This window comes from Sciurus carolinensis, chromosome 1, assembly GCF_902686445.1.
Source record: "Sciurus carolinensis chromosome 1, mSciCar1.2, whole genome shotgun sequence".
NCBI classification, from domain to species: Eukaryota; Metazoa; Chordata; class Mammalia; order Rodentia; family Sciuridae; genus Sciurus; species Sciurus carolinensis.
In genome coordinates, this window is record NC_062213.1 from 89695449 (window position 1) to 89710670 (window position 15222).

A 15222-nucleotide genomic window follows, 5' to 3' on the forward strand; every position below is an offset into this window, starting at 1 on the left:
CTTTTCTGCCCCACCCTTCTTCTTCCATGTACACATCCCATCTACTCCCAAGTACTCATACCTGAGATGGCCAACATTGTAGAAGCGGCTGGCCCCGTCGGTGGAGCGCACAACCTTGAGCGTGAATTGGGGCTGGAGCTGCCGCAGCTCCAGCAGGACCACAGCCAAGTAGTGCACGAAGAGCAGGGCATCCACCAGCGACACCGCGAACTGCACCACACCCTGGTAGCTACGCTCCCGAGCGTCCAGGATGCGCACTCCGTAGAAGAGCCAGTAGGAGACCACAAGCAGGAAGACGAGCACCATGAGCAGGGCTCGCAGCACAAAGACACGGGGCAGCGAGGCCTTGGGCCGGCGGAAGAACAGAGCCCAGCTGCCCAGCAGCAGAATGAGCAGCTTGAAGGCCACTGAAATGAAGAGGCCCTCACAGGCCGTCCCACATGGCTCCAGCTCATCCCGCCACAGCAGTGGGGGTAGCAGCAGGAAAGCTAGTGGGGTGAGGAAGGAGAGCAGCGCCAGAGTGGCCCCCGCGGCCACACCCAGATGACGGGAGCAGTCCAGTGGAACACTGTCCTCCATGTCCTTGGCAATTCGCGTGAGGTCATCGTGCGAGATGCTATGCTCGGAGGTGCCAGTGACTACCGTGGTGGTTTCTCCCCAATTGTCATCCTACAGACAGGAGGACGGTGAAAAGATAAGAGGAGGAGGAGAAGGGAAAACAGAACGCAGAGACAGAGCAACACGTGGGAAAGGAGAGGGAGAAAGAAGAGAGGGAAATTGATAAATATGTAACTATCATTCCAGCACAGTGGGCACACCTATAATCCCAGATACTCTGGAGGCTGGAGCAGGAGGATAGCAAGTACAAGTCCAATCTAGGAATTTAGTGAGACTCTGACTCAAAAAATAAAAAGGGCTGTGGATGGCCCCTGGGTTGAATCCCTGGTACTACAAAGTATTCATTGAGCTCTACAATGTAGCCAAGGCTGGCTCCTGCAGATATTGAAGTCTGAGAGCTGGGCCCTCGAGGAGTTATACACCAATCAGTGGGAGAGAAAAACTGCACGTGCAGCAAAGACCCTTGGAGCAGGAGGCATGGACAAATGCCAAGGGAGCTGCTCAGGCAGTAACAGGGATTTAAGGGCAAACTTGCCAAGCAAAATAGGTTTCCTGGGAATGATGAGACCTGAAATGACCCCTGGCAGTGGGTGACATGAAAACATTAGACTGAATTAGAAGTTGGTCTGTGGTTCCCAGACCCAGCTGCACACATTAGAATCACCTGGGGAGCTTGGAAAAGATACCAATTATAGCAGAGTGAGATGCGCTTGTCAACCTTTTTTTATGAAAAGCTCCCCAGATAATTCTAATGTTCAAGCAAGACTGAGAATCTCAGAACTAACTGATCTCTAAGGGTGGCTCTCAAAATGTGCTCTGAGGACTGACAGTGTGGACATCACCAGGGAGCTTGTTAGAAATGCGGATCTGCAGGCCTACCCCCACCTATACCAAACAAGAACTTGGATTTAACAAGATCCCCATGAATTGCTCCAACATTAAAGTTGTAGAAGTCCTGTCTTCTAAGTTCCTTCCAGTTTCTGCAGTTTTCCATAGTATCAAGCAGAAGCTAGAGGAGGAGGGAGGTACCCAGAGGATAGTAAGAACTGGGGATTCAAGTACAGGAGCAGAGAACAGCATGGCCAAGAAGGTGAAGCCCAGAGAAGCCAGGAGGGGCTTGTTCAGATCACACCAAGCTCCAAGCACTCCTCCAGGCATGGGGAACTACTGAGGGTTTCTGATTAAGGCAGTGACCTCATAAAAGTAGTGCAGAAGATACTAGAGGGAAGAGGAGGATGGTGAATGATCAGGACAGAGCATGGGGGACACCATACAGACTTGGAGTCACTGTGAAGCAAGTTCTACACTGGGCCATCTGAATGCCCACAGCAAAAGGACTCCCTGATCCTAGAAGCAAAGGGTAGGCAGGCTAAGGTCCCTGATGCCCTTCTAAATGTGCTCTGCTCAAAACTATTTCTCTGCAGTGGCTGGAGGCCATTCCATAGAGGAGTCCTAAGACTACCAGGATCTTTAGTGTCCCCACCCTTCACTCCCAAGATAGCTTGGATATATGAAGTTATATCATGACACTCATGGCATTCAGAACATAGGACTGAGACACTGGAGGTGGGGAATGTAGCAGACTAACCAGCAGGTTCAGGGATTACAGAGAATGAGGAATCTCCTTTCCCAAGGATGGGAGAAGAATCTGATCTGAATAAAAAGTAGATACGCTACGTGATTTCAGCTCAAGGAACTGGGTTTACTCCTGACCCAATGACCCCTAAACATGCTGCCATCCCTCTCAAGGACCAAGGCTTTGGGAACCCCTCTCCAACAACAGACATGATCCAGATCATGTCTCAGGGTTATTTTAAGAACCCCAGAAGCCAAGTCCTAAGGAGAAGCCACTGGGAAAGATGGAGAAAGAATATTTTCCTCAGATATTGATCTACTCCCAAGATCCAGGAATTCCAATGTCAGTCATAGAGATTTCTTCTGAGGAATAAGAAGCTGGAGTCTCCAGCCCAATAAGATGCTCCCAAGAAGAAAGAACACGAGGAATGAAACTCAGGAAATACCAGGTGTCATCTCAAATCTCCTCCCTGTTGTATTCCAGGGCTGTGTTTTGCCTTCTGTGCTCCCTACAGAGGAGCACACTGGGCCACAGAGGTTAGGACAAGAGTAACTGCTTACCCTGTCCTGAAGAACTCTCTTCACCTGGCTCATTCACTCAGCCTCACTTCTCCCTCCCCGTTTCCCCACCACACCTCCATTCCCCAAGACCTAGGTGATTCTGATTAGCAAGCTGACACCAGAGGGCGCAGGAGTGCCGGCACCTGAAGGCTCAAGAAAAACTCAAGGTGGCCCAGTCTAGTCCCAGGCCACCCTCCACCACAGCTCTCCTACTCTAGACTCCCAACCAGCTTGACTGCCCAGCAACAGTTCCAAAGGAGACAAGGGGCAGTTCCCATTACACAGCCAGGTCATCCCTGTCTACAAAAAAGGCTGCTGCCTCCAAAGGATTTGCACTACAATTCCCTGAATTCTACTGTAATAATCCTACCTTGGGATGCTAAGTCACAGAAAGTATAACAAGATATTCTTCCTGATTTAGTCTCTGTCTGAAGACACCAGGTTTCCTGGTACTTCCCCTCCCTGCAGGAGCCTCTAGTTTCTCCAAGGGGCAATCTGAAAACACTAGACTGGACCACTTCATCTCCCTGATACTCACCCGCTCATCCCCCCGTGTGGACTCATTGTCCAGCAAGGGCTCTCCTGGAGCCTGGATTGTGACTGACTTATCCCCACGGCTCCCATCTCGGCTCTTAGAGCGGTGTCGGTCCCGGCGGTCCCTGCAGCAGGAAGCCAGAGAAACAGGAAGAGAAGTAAAGAAGTCTTATCAGGGTCTTATCAGCACACCCCCACACTGGCACGTGCCCACCTCTCAACTGCTCCCAGCCCTCCCTCCACCACTGTGTCACTCCCATGCGCATACCCACCTGTGCTTGCGGGAGCTGCGGGAGTGGCCCGACTTATAGGAATAGCCCGAGTACTGAGACTCGGTGTCCATGGCGTCTGAACGCCGCGCCTTGTAGCGCTCCAGGGCCGCAGGCTGGGGCCTCTTGGGGGGCCCCACAGCCACCTCCTTCAGCACCGGCTTCTTCAGGCCAAGAGGCACCTTTAGGAAGTCAACTGTCACCCTGAGGGACTCTATTTTGCTGGAAGGGTGGGCTTATCTCAGAGAAAATCAAGCGACGCTCCTGAAGAGGGGAAGCAGCTGGTTAGAGGGTGCTCCAGCTCCCAGTGGATCAGAACAGAGAGCAAGACGATCCCCAAAGGGCAGCCACAGGAAGCTCAGATGAGCCTAGCAATGGCCTGAGGATATTTCCTTCCAAGTTCCAGCTCTGTCCAGCAAGTTCAGTTCCTCCTGCTCTGCCTGCCAGGAAGAGTCCCCCACCCCCAACTGTGCCCAGGCTAGGGATGGGGGAAAACGCCAGCAGCAAAGTTTCCCAAGGCAGGAAGGCCACCCAGAATGACTGATCCTGAACCTCCTGGTGGAGAGAATGGGGCAGTGCTTTCCCATTCTCTGCCAGGAAAACTGAGGCTCTGAGATGGCTGGTTCTGGCCAGGCTCCCAGGTTGAACCAATGGAGACCTCAGAAAGCAGATACGGAGCCAGATGCAGTGGCGCTAGCCTGTAATCCCAGTGACTCAAGAGACTGACACAGGAGGAATGCAAGTTCAAGGCCAGCCTGGACAACTCAGCAAGAACCTCAGCAATTTAGCAAGATCCTGTCCCAAAATAAAAAATAAAAAAGGATGGGGATGTGGCTCAAAGGTAGAAAACTCCTGAGTTTAATCCCCAGTACCAAAACAAAAAACAAAAACAAAAGAAAGCAAAAAGGAGCTGGTTTCTGTCCAGAGACTACCTCAGGTCTCTCCCTCCTCATCTACTCCTCCTTGCCCCACTTATAATTTGAGTGTGACTGCAAGGGACTGTCTGTATCTGCTTCTCTTGGTACCACCTCCCCAGGACCTACTTCAAAAGTACCCACTGTTACTCTCCAGGACAGGTTGAGAACTCTCTTTGAGGCTCTTCGTGTGTGTGTGTGTGTGTGTGTGTGTGTGTACACGTGTGTGTGTATATACGTGTGTGTGTGTGTACATGCACACATATGTGCACTAGAGGGTGCAAGGTGAGGAATGGGAACTATCATGAGGGGTAGGAGTAAAAGACAAATAGAGGGGCTAAGGGTGTAGCTCAATGGTAGAATACTTGCCTAGCATTTGTGAGAGCCTAGGTTTAATTCTCAGAACTAAAAAAAGAGAAAAGAAAACGAATGAATAAGTAGAAACCATTTTCCAAAAGCCTGAAGTCTGGAATAGGGAAGACATGAGTTTATTTGGCTATTTATGGGCTGAGGGGTGGACTCTTACATCTACACTTCACCTTCTAACTCTGCAAGGGAAGGTTACCTTTCCTCCTTTCTTCCCCAAGTCCTTCAAAGCCAAGCCCTCACCACAGCCCCAGCTAGCCTAGCACCGAATAGTGTTTTCCCCTCTGACCCCAATTCCAATTTATTTTCCTAACTGACCCTAGCCAACAGTCATCATCACCAAGCACTTATTTCCTATCTTTACCCACTGATTCATCAAACCTGTTTTAAGCACCTTTTATGAACTACATACTCTGCGAAGTCCAGGGTATATGGTGGTGTAAAAGAGTCTGAGTTCATGGTCTAGGGATAAAATATGCACTAAACAAAAAAGCAGATAAATACAAGCAACCATATCAGCATGTTGGAAGGAAAAGAACAAAGAAAACTACGTGGAGCTACTTTAAAATGAGTCGACCTGTCATCCCAGCAGCTTGGGAGACTGAGGTGGGAGGATCACAAGGTAGAGGCCAGCCTGAGCAACTTAGCCAGATCTGTCTCAAAATTTAAAATTTTTAAAAAGGGCTGGGAGGGTAGTTCAGTGGTAGAGTACTTGCCCGGCATGTGTAAGGTCCTGGATTTCTATCCCCAGTACTGCCAAAAAAAAAAAAAAAAAACTGAGTAGAATCTGGAAAGTCTGAGAAATGACACCCGAGCAGACGCCTAAGGGAGGAAGAGAAAGACCAGAGTAGAGGAATCACTGAAAGGAAGGCCAAAGTCAGGAAAGAGTTATGAGCATTTAAAGAATGACAACGAACAACAAAAAAAAAAAGGTCATGGAGCCAGAGCTGAAGGCAGGAGAGGGTTATGGAGACAGAGACAGCCAAGTGAAGAGCTCAGGTTTTATTCTAAGACAACAGGAAGCCTATTTTAGCTATGCAGACATGGACTAGAAAAAGAGAAAAGTAGAAATAGCGAAATCAGTAAGCAGGTACTGTGGTAATGAAGATCTGGCTAGTGGTAGAGCACAGAAGAGGGACAAATGTCATGTTTGAGACATATGTTGGTGGTAGAATCAACGGGACCTAAGAAAGGACTGGATGACAGGGAGGGGAGCATCAAGAATCCCTGGCCTAAGCACGGGAGAAGTTGGTCATACCATAAAAACAGTGGGAAAGAATAAGAAGCAAGTGAGGGCTGGGGATATAGCTCAGTTGGTAGACTGCTTGCCTTGCAAGCACAAGGCCCTGGGTTCAATCCCCAGCACTGCCAAAAAATAAATTAAAAAATTAAAAAAGAAGCAGCAAGTGAGTCTGGGGAGGAGGAAGGTGAGTTCTGTTTCCCATATGCAAAGCTCATGGCTGCAAAGAAGCTGGGCATCTGAGGAGCTGGACTCTGAAGAGTCTGAGCAAGAGGTACAGAGCATGTACAGAACCACCAGGACGAATAGGGTCACATCCAGACAGGATTGCATAAGGGCCCAGAGAACTCTAAACTGCACATGTGTCTAGAAGAAAAGGAGCAGCCTAATAAAGGGGCTGAGAAGGCCAGACCAGAGAAGCAAGAGGATGGAAGAGTGGAATCTCAAGGCAGCCAAGAACGCAAGAAGGTTTCAAGGAGGGGAACAAAGTCAACCAGGTCAATGCTGCTGAGAAACCAATTAAGAGTTAAAATAGATTTACTCTGTATAGTTAACTTTTCTCCAACTACTCTAGGCCATCTGCAACTTGAAAATGAGTGATACCACATAGTAAAGGAATATGCCTGCCTGCCTGTCAGGGAAACTGTGACTGTAGAGAGATAAAATCATTCATTTATCCTCCTCCCAGAGTTATCTGGAGATAATCCATAGGCTAGTGATGTTTGTCAATATCCCCATGTCAAAGCAAGTGTGTGACAGGGACACATTCAGGAGTGAAAGACATAATACCTCAACCAAACTCTGAACTTCTCTAAAACCCTTTGCCACAAATAGGGACCATGTTCATCCCCCTGTCTACAAATTACATGTTGGGTTCTTCTACCCGTCTCCTGAGAACCCATTCTACCGGTTTACTCCTCCGTGTACTTTAGACATCTTACCTGCACCACTTTTGATGTGGTTTCAGTCCATTCTTTCTAGTCCTCTGAAAAACTGAACTTTGCCAGCAGGCTCAAACACAATAAGTGGATTACAGGGTGAGAGGAATGGCAAAGTAGAGAGGGAAAGGATTAAGAGTACAGACAGACACTAGACCCCACACCCTCCATCTCCTCACCCTCACTCTGAATACCTGTGTCTGCTAGAGCTAACAGCAAAAAGAGCTTGCAATTTGCAAAGATTTGGGTTCAAAACCTAACTCTCCCACTAACTAGCTGTGTGCTTATAAGCAAGTTACTTAACCTCTATGCTTGTAGACTGGTAGCCTCACTAGTAAAACAGAGAAGGTAATAAATGATACCTACTCCATGGGGTTGCTGTTAAGACTCACGGGGCAAAATAAGTGCTTTCATAAACTGTGCAGCTAGCAGTCAATTAAGCAATTTAAAAGCTCTAGCTCCAGCAGGGCATAAGCCAGTAAGACTGGTGACTCAGGAGGCTGAGGCAAGAGGATCCCAAGTTCAAGGCCAGCCTGGGCAACTTAGCCAGACCCTCAACAACTCAGCAAGACACCATCTCAAAATAAAAATAAAAGGGGTAGGGATATAGTAAAGCAACACTGGGTTCAATTCCCAGTACCAAAACAAAATAAAAAATAAATAAGGCTCTAGCTCCAGGATCACTCATATTCCAATCCCCAGACACCTTCTCTAAGACTAAGGAAAGTGGTGGTATAAATAAATCTTGCTATTTGTACGACCAAATAAAGAAGTCACACACATGAACACAATCCCAACCAGAACTACCACTTCAAACACACCTAGAGGTAAGTTGATGCCACTGTGTTTCCCCTACAGATAAACTTCAAGCCAGACAAGTGTGCCAATCCCCTCCCAGCTCTTTGTTCTGAGTTGCTCAGCCTACAGCTCTCTACCTTCCTCCCCAGCTACTTATTAAAGACCCGACACAAACCCTGCATCCTTAGCCTGCCAACCCAAGGTAGAATGCTCAAATCAAGCTCTTCCCTCTGCTACCAGACACAGGGGCCAAAAATGAACCCAACTTCTGAGATCCTTGCCTGCTGGTCTTTCGAGCACTCTAGAAACTAACCCAAGCATGGGAGAGGTTGGGGGAAGGAATGGGATGTGAGCAAAGAGAAGGGCAGAAGTTCCCTTTATTTAATCAGTCTCAGGAATCGGGGGTTTGGAGGGTCTCCCGGGTGGGCAGTGTTCCCAGGGAAGAGAGTGGGGGAGGGGATGGCTGGATGAGATCAACAAGTGGAAATGTCAGAAGGATGACGAGAGGGGAAGAGAAGTCCAGACTTGGCGCAGGGCGGGGAGCTGCACTGGGTTGGGGGTGGGAGGCTGTAAAAAGAAATACATCCCATTGCTTTTCACCTCACCCCCAACTCCCCAAGACAAAAAATACGCACTCAGTCCCTGCTCAAGGCAGCCGTGGATTATCTGGGGTTAAAAAGAGGCCAGAGAGGAGAGAGCGAGGGAAGAGAGCCCAGCACAAAAAAGGAGACCCTTCTCCCCTCCAAAGGCCTTTCAGAAATAAAATTAATGGAATGTGTCTCAGTATCATCCCCAGGGAATTGGGGGGGCGGGGGCTGGGGGAATGGGGGGGCTTTTGTCCTGGCTGCCCAGCTTCTCCCACATTGATCACCATGGCAACCAAAGCCCCCTGTTGCCTAGGTGATGGCAGCTGGGTCCTGGAACCCATACCCAGCATCCAAAGCGAGGGAGGTGATGAAGGTGGGGGGATAGGGACAGAGGGGGAGAGAATGGGGTTTCTCCTCTGGCAGCCCCAGCTTTTGTCTGAGCTCTGGATCGGGTTTCTCTGGGAAACAATTGGAGGCCTCTGGATAAAATGCACTCGAAACCTGGCAAGAGGCAGAGGGAGCAAGGCCCTGGGGTATGTGTGTGTGTTGTGGGAAGGGGAGTGGCCAAAACACACACCAGGATGTCTGACCCTTCTCCATTCCCTCATTCATAGGAGCAGCTCAAGTGGACAAGGCACTGAATGCAGACACAGCACCCTGAGCATGGCGTGTGCAGAGGATGGATGACCAGGCCCAGGCGGCTGTGATTACCTCCTTCTGCCACTGCTCTAGTCCTGGCACACCCAGCAGCCTAGTCCCAGCTAACGGGTGGAGACAGGAGGCAGAATATCATGAGGATGGGCTGGGAGAAAGCACGATGGAACCAGGGTGATCTGGCTAGAAAAGAAAGGGTGGGGAAGGGACAGAACACAAACATGCACCTAAAAAGCCAATGACTGGCACCACCGCCCCCACATGGAGGGCAGAGCTGGAAGTTCCAGGCCAGTAGAGCAGCAGTGCCTGGGTTTGATTTTAGAAAAGATCTTAGCCAGCCAGGAGTGATGGTGCACACCTGTAATCCCAGCAACCTGGGAGGCTGAGGCAGGAGGATCAGAAGTTCAAGGCAAGCCTGAGCAACTTAGCAAGACTTTGTCTCACAATAAAAAATAAAAAGAGCTGGGGATGTAGCTCAGTGGTAGAGTACCCCTGGGTTTAACCCCTAGTACCATACACACACACACACAAAAAAGATAAGACAGGCCAGAAAGGAGAAGAGGATAGGAAAGAGGACAAGAAGCCAAAAGTTCTGCTCTGACAGGGGCAGATCTCTTTGTAGGCCCATTTTCCTCTCCTCAGTCAGGGACTAGGGAAGGGTGGTCCTGCCTGGACACAGTAGAAGGGACATTATGACTTCTTCAGACTCCTCCTGAAGAGGATCTAAGGACCCTTACCCATTTAAGGCCTCTGATTCTATAGAAGAGCCTGGGTTTTACTGCATATGCCCTGCATCCCCTTCCCCACTATAGCTCATGGGTGGGCATGTTCAAGTGGCACTCCCAGTCCCATGGTTCCCTAATCTTTGCCAATCACAGCCCCAATGTCCAAGGATATCAATGAAAGTTCCACTTGAACTGGGGCATGCTCACCTTTAGGGGAGTGAGGTGGGCAAGAACCAAGCCAGGTGTCCAGTCTCCCAGCTCAGAATCCAGAGGGCTAGACATCTGCCCAGAGGTAGAGCATCCCACCAGGTCACAAGGCTAGCTAGCATGAGGCACAGAGGAGATTCAGAGGTACAGTGGTCCCACTTCAGGGTCCTGGCTTGGTTTTTCTCTTTGCCACATTATTCCAAGTTTCATAGATGTGCTCAATCCAGGCAGCCCCATTGGGTGACGGTGGGGGACTCAAGGTTCATGGTGGGGTGAAATAACAGATACCTACCATGCCTTCCATAGAGGAGAGGAAGGCACCCAAAGCTCTGCCTATGCCCACACAGTTCCTCCCACTCTCCCTCCAGGAGTAGACAGTGCATTGACCCACCCATTCCTCAGCAGGTTCCAGCTGAAAAAGGACAAGTCCAACCCCCGGTTTGACAAACAAGTACAATCCAGAGAAAAAAGTGGTGAACCCATGGTCACTACTTACACACATCCCATTTGGGCCTATTATTGTTGGGAAAAACCTTCCTAACACCCTTGACTTCGGGGAGTGCTCCTCTGGGTGTGGGAGCAGGATCCTTCATGAGATTCTTTCTAGACTCTAGTTCTTTGAATGGTCAGCACTCCCAGCAAGAGAAGGATTTACTGACTCCTCTCCAATGTCCTTGTCTCTCACCAGTGACAAAGGGTCAGAGACTAGGTAAGTCTAAACTAAGATGGCCGACACCAATGATCCCCATCCTCCAAAAGGGTGGATTCTGCACCCAGCCATCCACCTATAAGAATAATGTTGTTCCTCCATTCATCCCTATCCATCCTGGTACATGGACAAGTCAGCCATCCCAAGAGGCCCATGCTGCGTTTTTCCTACCACAAAACAACTAAGGCACAAAGTAAGGACCAACCCCAAGCTCCAAGCCAAAACTGGGACTGAAATTTTGCCCCACCCTCATTCTTATATCCTGAAAAAGGACCCAATGACCTTGGGTGACAGTGCTGTCCGGGAAGCCAGAGAGAACAACTGGATCTCAATGGGTTGGGGAGTGGAAAAGAGCAAAATTGGGTAGCCAAAGAGCTGGCACCAGGTGCCCCACCCTGCACTGGTAACCAGGCATTCTCCCAGCACAGCCCAGACGTGAGCTCACCAACCTCACAGCCTCAGGCTGAGAGCAGGATCCTTCTCCTCACTGAGCTGAGTAGCAGGGGAGGGGCCCACACTGGGTCATGTGGGCATCAGAGCTTCCAGAGCAGCTTCTTTCCACCCGACCCCAGGGAAGGGGCCCACAGACTGGGCTCCTGCCAGGATACCTGAGCTTGATGCTAATTGGAAAGGAGCTGGAGAAGACAGAGCTAAGGCCCTCTCTATCTACTTCCTTAATTTCCCTCAGTCTAAAGCAGGGGGTGAAGTTGGGTACCCTCCAAATCCACAGACACACTGAAACATCATACACACACACACATACACCTACGCTCTATTCCCCCTCTACAACCTGGACTGGCTTCTGTCAGCCCCACCCAGCTCCACCCACCAGGCTAGGCAGGTTCTGTAGAGGCCTGCTCTGTTGTCTCTCTGGCACCCCTACCCCCCATCCAAGTTCTCAGAAAGTCCCTCCCCACAAAGCAGCATGTATGCGCTCACACACACACAAACTCTCATACTACAGAGTCCCATCCCCTAGCCTCCCATGAGACTATTCCTAGTCATTCTTGAAGAGAAGATGGTGGGGGCAGGGGAAGGAGAAAGGGTGAGTAATCCCTTTGGCATCTGTCCCAGGTAAGTCCAGAGGGGAGAGAGGACATGAAGCTGGTGTGAAGGTAACTAGGGCTTCTAGAGGCCTGGATGCTCTATTTAATTTTCACCTGTGGAGAGGCCCCACAATCCCCACCCACTGGGCTTTGAGCTGCTTTCTCTCTGACTAGGACAGAGAACTGGGCCCTCCCTGCCCACCAGGTGAGCTGTGGAAGAATCAAGAAGGAAAAGAGGCACCTCAAGGTGTCCTCACAGGCAGGGAAAAGTGGACAATGAGAGAGGGTTAGTCAACTTCCTCTGCACTCCAAACAAAATGTCTCCCTCTCTTCTCTCCATAGCCCACTTCCTAGGTAGGCCCCAACTGACCCTGACCCCAAGAGATCTTCAAAGCCTGCTCACCCAGCCCCTGCCTTAAGGCACATGAAGGTAGAAAGCTGCTATTTAGGAAGGGGAAGTTAGCCAACCTAGGCTGGGGTGTGGATGGGGAGAGTTGAGATGTGGGGGAGGAACAACATATGGGACACTGTCAGCAAAGGCTGGGCTGTATGGGGAAAGCAGCAGAGTGAGCCTCAGGGTGTGAGACAGTGCGACTGGGGATGAGAGAGGCAGGCCTGAGTTTCCCCATAAAACCTCCTCTTCCCACCCTAGCCCAGGACCTCAGAAAACTGAGCCAGTCAAACGACCCCCCGACACCAACCAGCCTCCACCATGGTGACAAACTCCCCCGCACCTCTCCCTGAACTTCTCACTCTTTCTGAAGATGCTCAACTCCCCCATCTCTTATATCTGCCACTTCCATTCCTGGAGAAAAGCAGGTGACAAAATATGTGTTCCTGTTCACACTCCGTTGTTTTTTAAGTTACTGCATTCGCACCTCAGGCTCAGCACCTGACAATACCCCCTACCCTAAGAAGCCAGAGCCCCCTCCCCAGACCCACACACAAATACTCTGCCTTCTGGACAGGCAGGGGGAGCCAGGCACTGGTGAGAGCCAGGGTTGAAGGGCACTGTGAGGGAGCTGTAGGAAAACCCTACACAAAATGAGGGCCAAGCTCCTCAAGATCACAGGACCCAATGAGCTATGGTGACTGTAGCTGCCCTATGGAGCACTCAGGAGCCCACGATTTCTACCCCAAATGGTGGCCCAGGAGGATACAGGGGCCAAGCCCGATGAGAGCTTCCTGTCCCAAAAATGGCCCTGCCAAGGCTTACCACAGTGAAGTGGGTTTCCCCCATGATATCCTGTCTGACTTCCAACTTCAGGTGTAGATTTCTCTACTTCTCAGGTTGATGTTTAGACTCATTTCTGCTTTTCAGGGGAACAGGGGAATTATTCAAGTTCAAAATAGAAGGCAATAATAAGCAATCAGATCTCATTAGGATGAGAGCAGAGAATGGTGAAGAGAGCCTTTTGGGGAAAAGGAAGAGCAAAGAAGTCAGATAGACTTGGCACAGTCTTTTATGAGCTATGAATCTTCAATGAGTCGCTCACCTTCTCTAAACCTGTTTTCCTATCTGTAAAATAGGGATAAGAGTCTTCAATGTATTAATATATACAGAATATTATACAGTCTAGCACATAACAGATGCTCAATAAAATGTTAATTCCTGCTGGAGGTAATCCCAGCAACTCAGGAGACTGTCGCAGGAGAATCCCAAATTCAAAGTCAGCCTCAGCAACTTAGCAAAGTCTTAACCACCTTAGCGAGACCCTGTCTCAAAATAAAAAGGGCTGGGAATGTGGCTCAGGGTTAAGCACACCTGGGTTCAACCCCTAGTACCAAAATAATTAAAACAAAATGTTAGTTCCTATCTCTTTCGCCTTTATGCAGTGCACAATCAATTCTGTCTACTTACTCCTCTAATAGCTTCATTGTGAGAAGGAAGACACCACCCCAAATTAGATGGAATCACCTTTGCGTGCAGAGCTGGTTCCTCCCTAACTTAGACCTGAACTCTGGGTACAAGAAAGCAGCCAAATCCTCTTCTCACACTCTGCTTCTGTCCTCAGGGGCTGCTGATCCCCCAGCCTCTCTCCTCTCTTCCTGCTTTCCTCACTTACAGTGAGGCCAGGCCTGGGCTCCAATCACCTCCCACTCTCCTCTAGGCTCTAAGCCCAGCTGTGTGCGGAATGGCAGGGAAAGGGGGCCCCTAGCCTCCCGCCCCACCCCAGCCCCCAGCTTCTTCCCACTCTCCCCTCTCACTGCTCCACCCTGATTACCAGGATAGCCTCAACTCTGTTGATTCCAGGCCTGTTTCTCCCAAACCCGTTCCCAGCAATCTTGTCTGTAATTACCAAGCTTGCCAGGGGCATCAGACAAGCACAGAACACCTCATTTCCAAAGGGCCCCACCATAGAAGCCTCCTTCTCCTACTCTGTACTAAGCAGGGTGGAGGAAACAGATGAAAAGATTCTCCCTAGCCCACTGCAGTTCTATCCAGGTCATAGCAAAGGAGGTGATAGAAGGCTGCCCAAGCAGAACACCAAGAGACAGGATAAAGGGGTGGGCTCCAGGGCACAGAGTGTGAGTAGAATTTACTCCCAGGCCTTTCCTTCACCTCTGCTGCCCAAATCTCACCATCCACAGGATTACCCACCTGCAGAGGGGAAGAGGAGCCATTTCACACCAATTCAGGGGGAAGTGATGCCAAGGAAAACAGAAGGAGAAAGGTAGAGGCATACAGGAGGGAGCTGTCAGGAAAGAGGAAAGGGCAAGTTAAAAAAGATTCTGAGAGGCGGCACACCTATAATCCCAGTGACTTGGCTCAGAAGGCTGAGGCAGGAGGATTACAAGTCCAAGGCCCAGGAAGACTCTGTATCAATTTTTTTTTAAGTTTTTATAAAGGGCTGGGGATGTAGCTCAGTGGTAGAGCATCCCTGAGTTCAATCCCCAGTACCAAAGGGGAAAAAAAAAAAAGTTGAGAAAAGGAAGAATAGCCTGGCTTCTCTGCTCCTCTAAAACCTCCCCTCAAAATACACAAATAAATAAATAAAACCGCCCAGTCCACCAACCCCAAATGACAATAGGAAAAGAAAGAAGGAAAGGGATCATTAACTTTGTTTTATAGCTAGGGAAACTGAGGTCAATTCCTATTTCATACTTCAGGATCCAGCAATACCATACACCCCATGTTCGTTCTTGCTCAAGTTTAGCCTCTACCATCAGTACCCACTTCTGTTCCCTATATGGCTGCCTGACTGTCATAAATAAGCCTAGAATCAGCAGAGCCGAGGCTTAAAATCCAGCTGAAGTATATTCATACAATGGAATATTATTCAGCCATAAAAAGGAATGAAGTATTGATTTATGCTACATGTTACAATGTGGATGAACCTTGAAAAGATTTTGCTAAGCCAAGGAAGCCAGACACAAGGTCACATATTTTATGACTGCATTTATGTGAAATATTCAGAATAGGTAACTCCACATCAAAAGAATGCAGATGAGTGGTTGTCAGGGACTTGGGCACAGGGAA

At 49.5% G+C, this 15222-nt stretch overlaps 1 protein-coding gene across 2 annotated transcripts in view; it reads right to left on the bottom strand.

Annotated features, from left to right (window-relative positions):
- The window catches only part of Vangl2 (VANGL planar cell polarity protein 2), a 28381-nt gene that overhangs the window by 9286 nt on the left and 3873 nt on the right, over window positions 1-15222 (bottom strand). For both annotated transcript variants that reach the window (XM_047557064.1, XM_047557074.1), the window contains exons 2-4: window positions 3561-3821; window positions 3293-3413; window positions 62-669 (exon numbers count right to left, since the gene is read on the bottom strand). In XM_047557064.1, the coding sequence (XP_047413020.1) occupies window positions 62-669; window positions 3293-3413; window positions 3561-3631 (800 nt within the window). In that variant the 5' untranslated portion in view covers window positions 3632-3821. The remainder of the gene's footprint in view (window positions 1-61; window positions 670-3292; window positions 3414-3560; window positions 3822-15222) is intronic.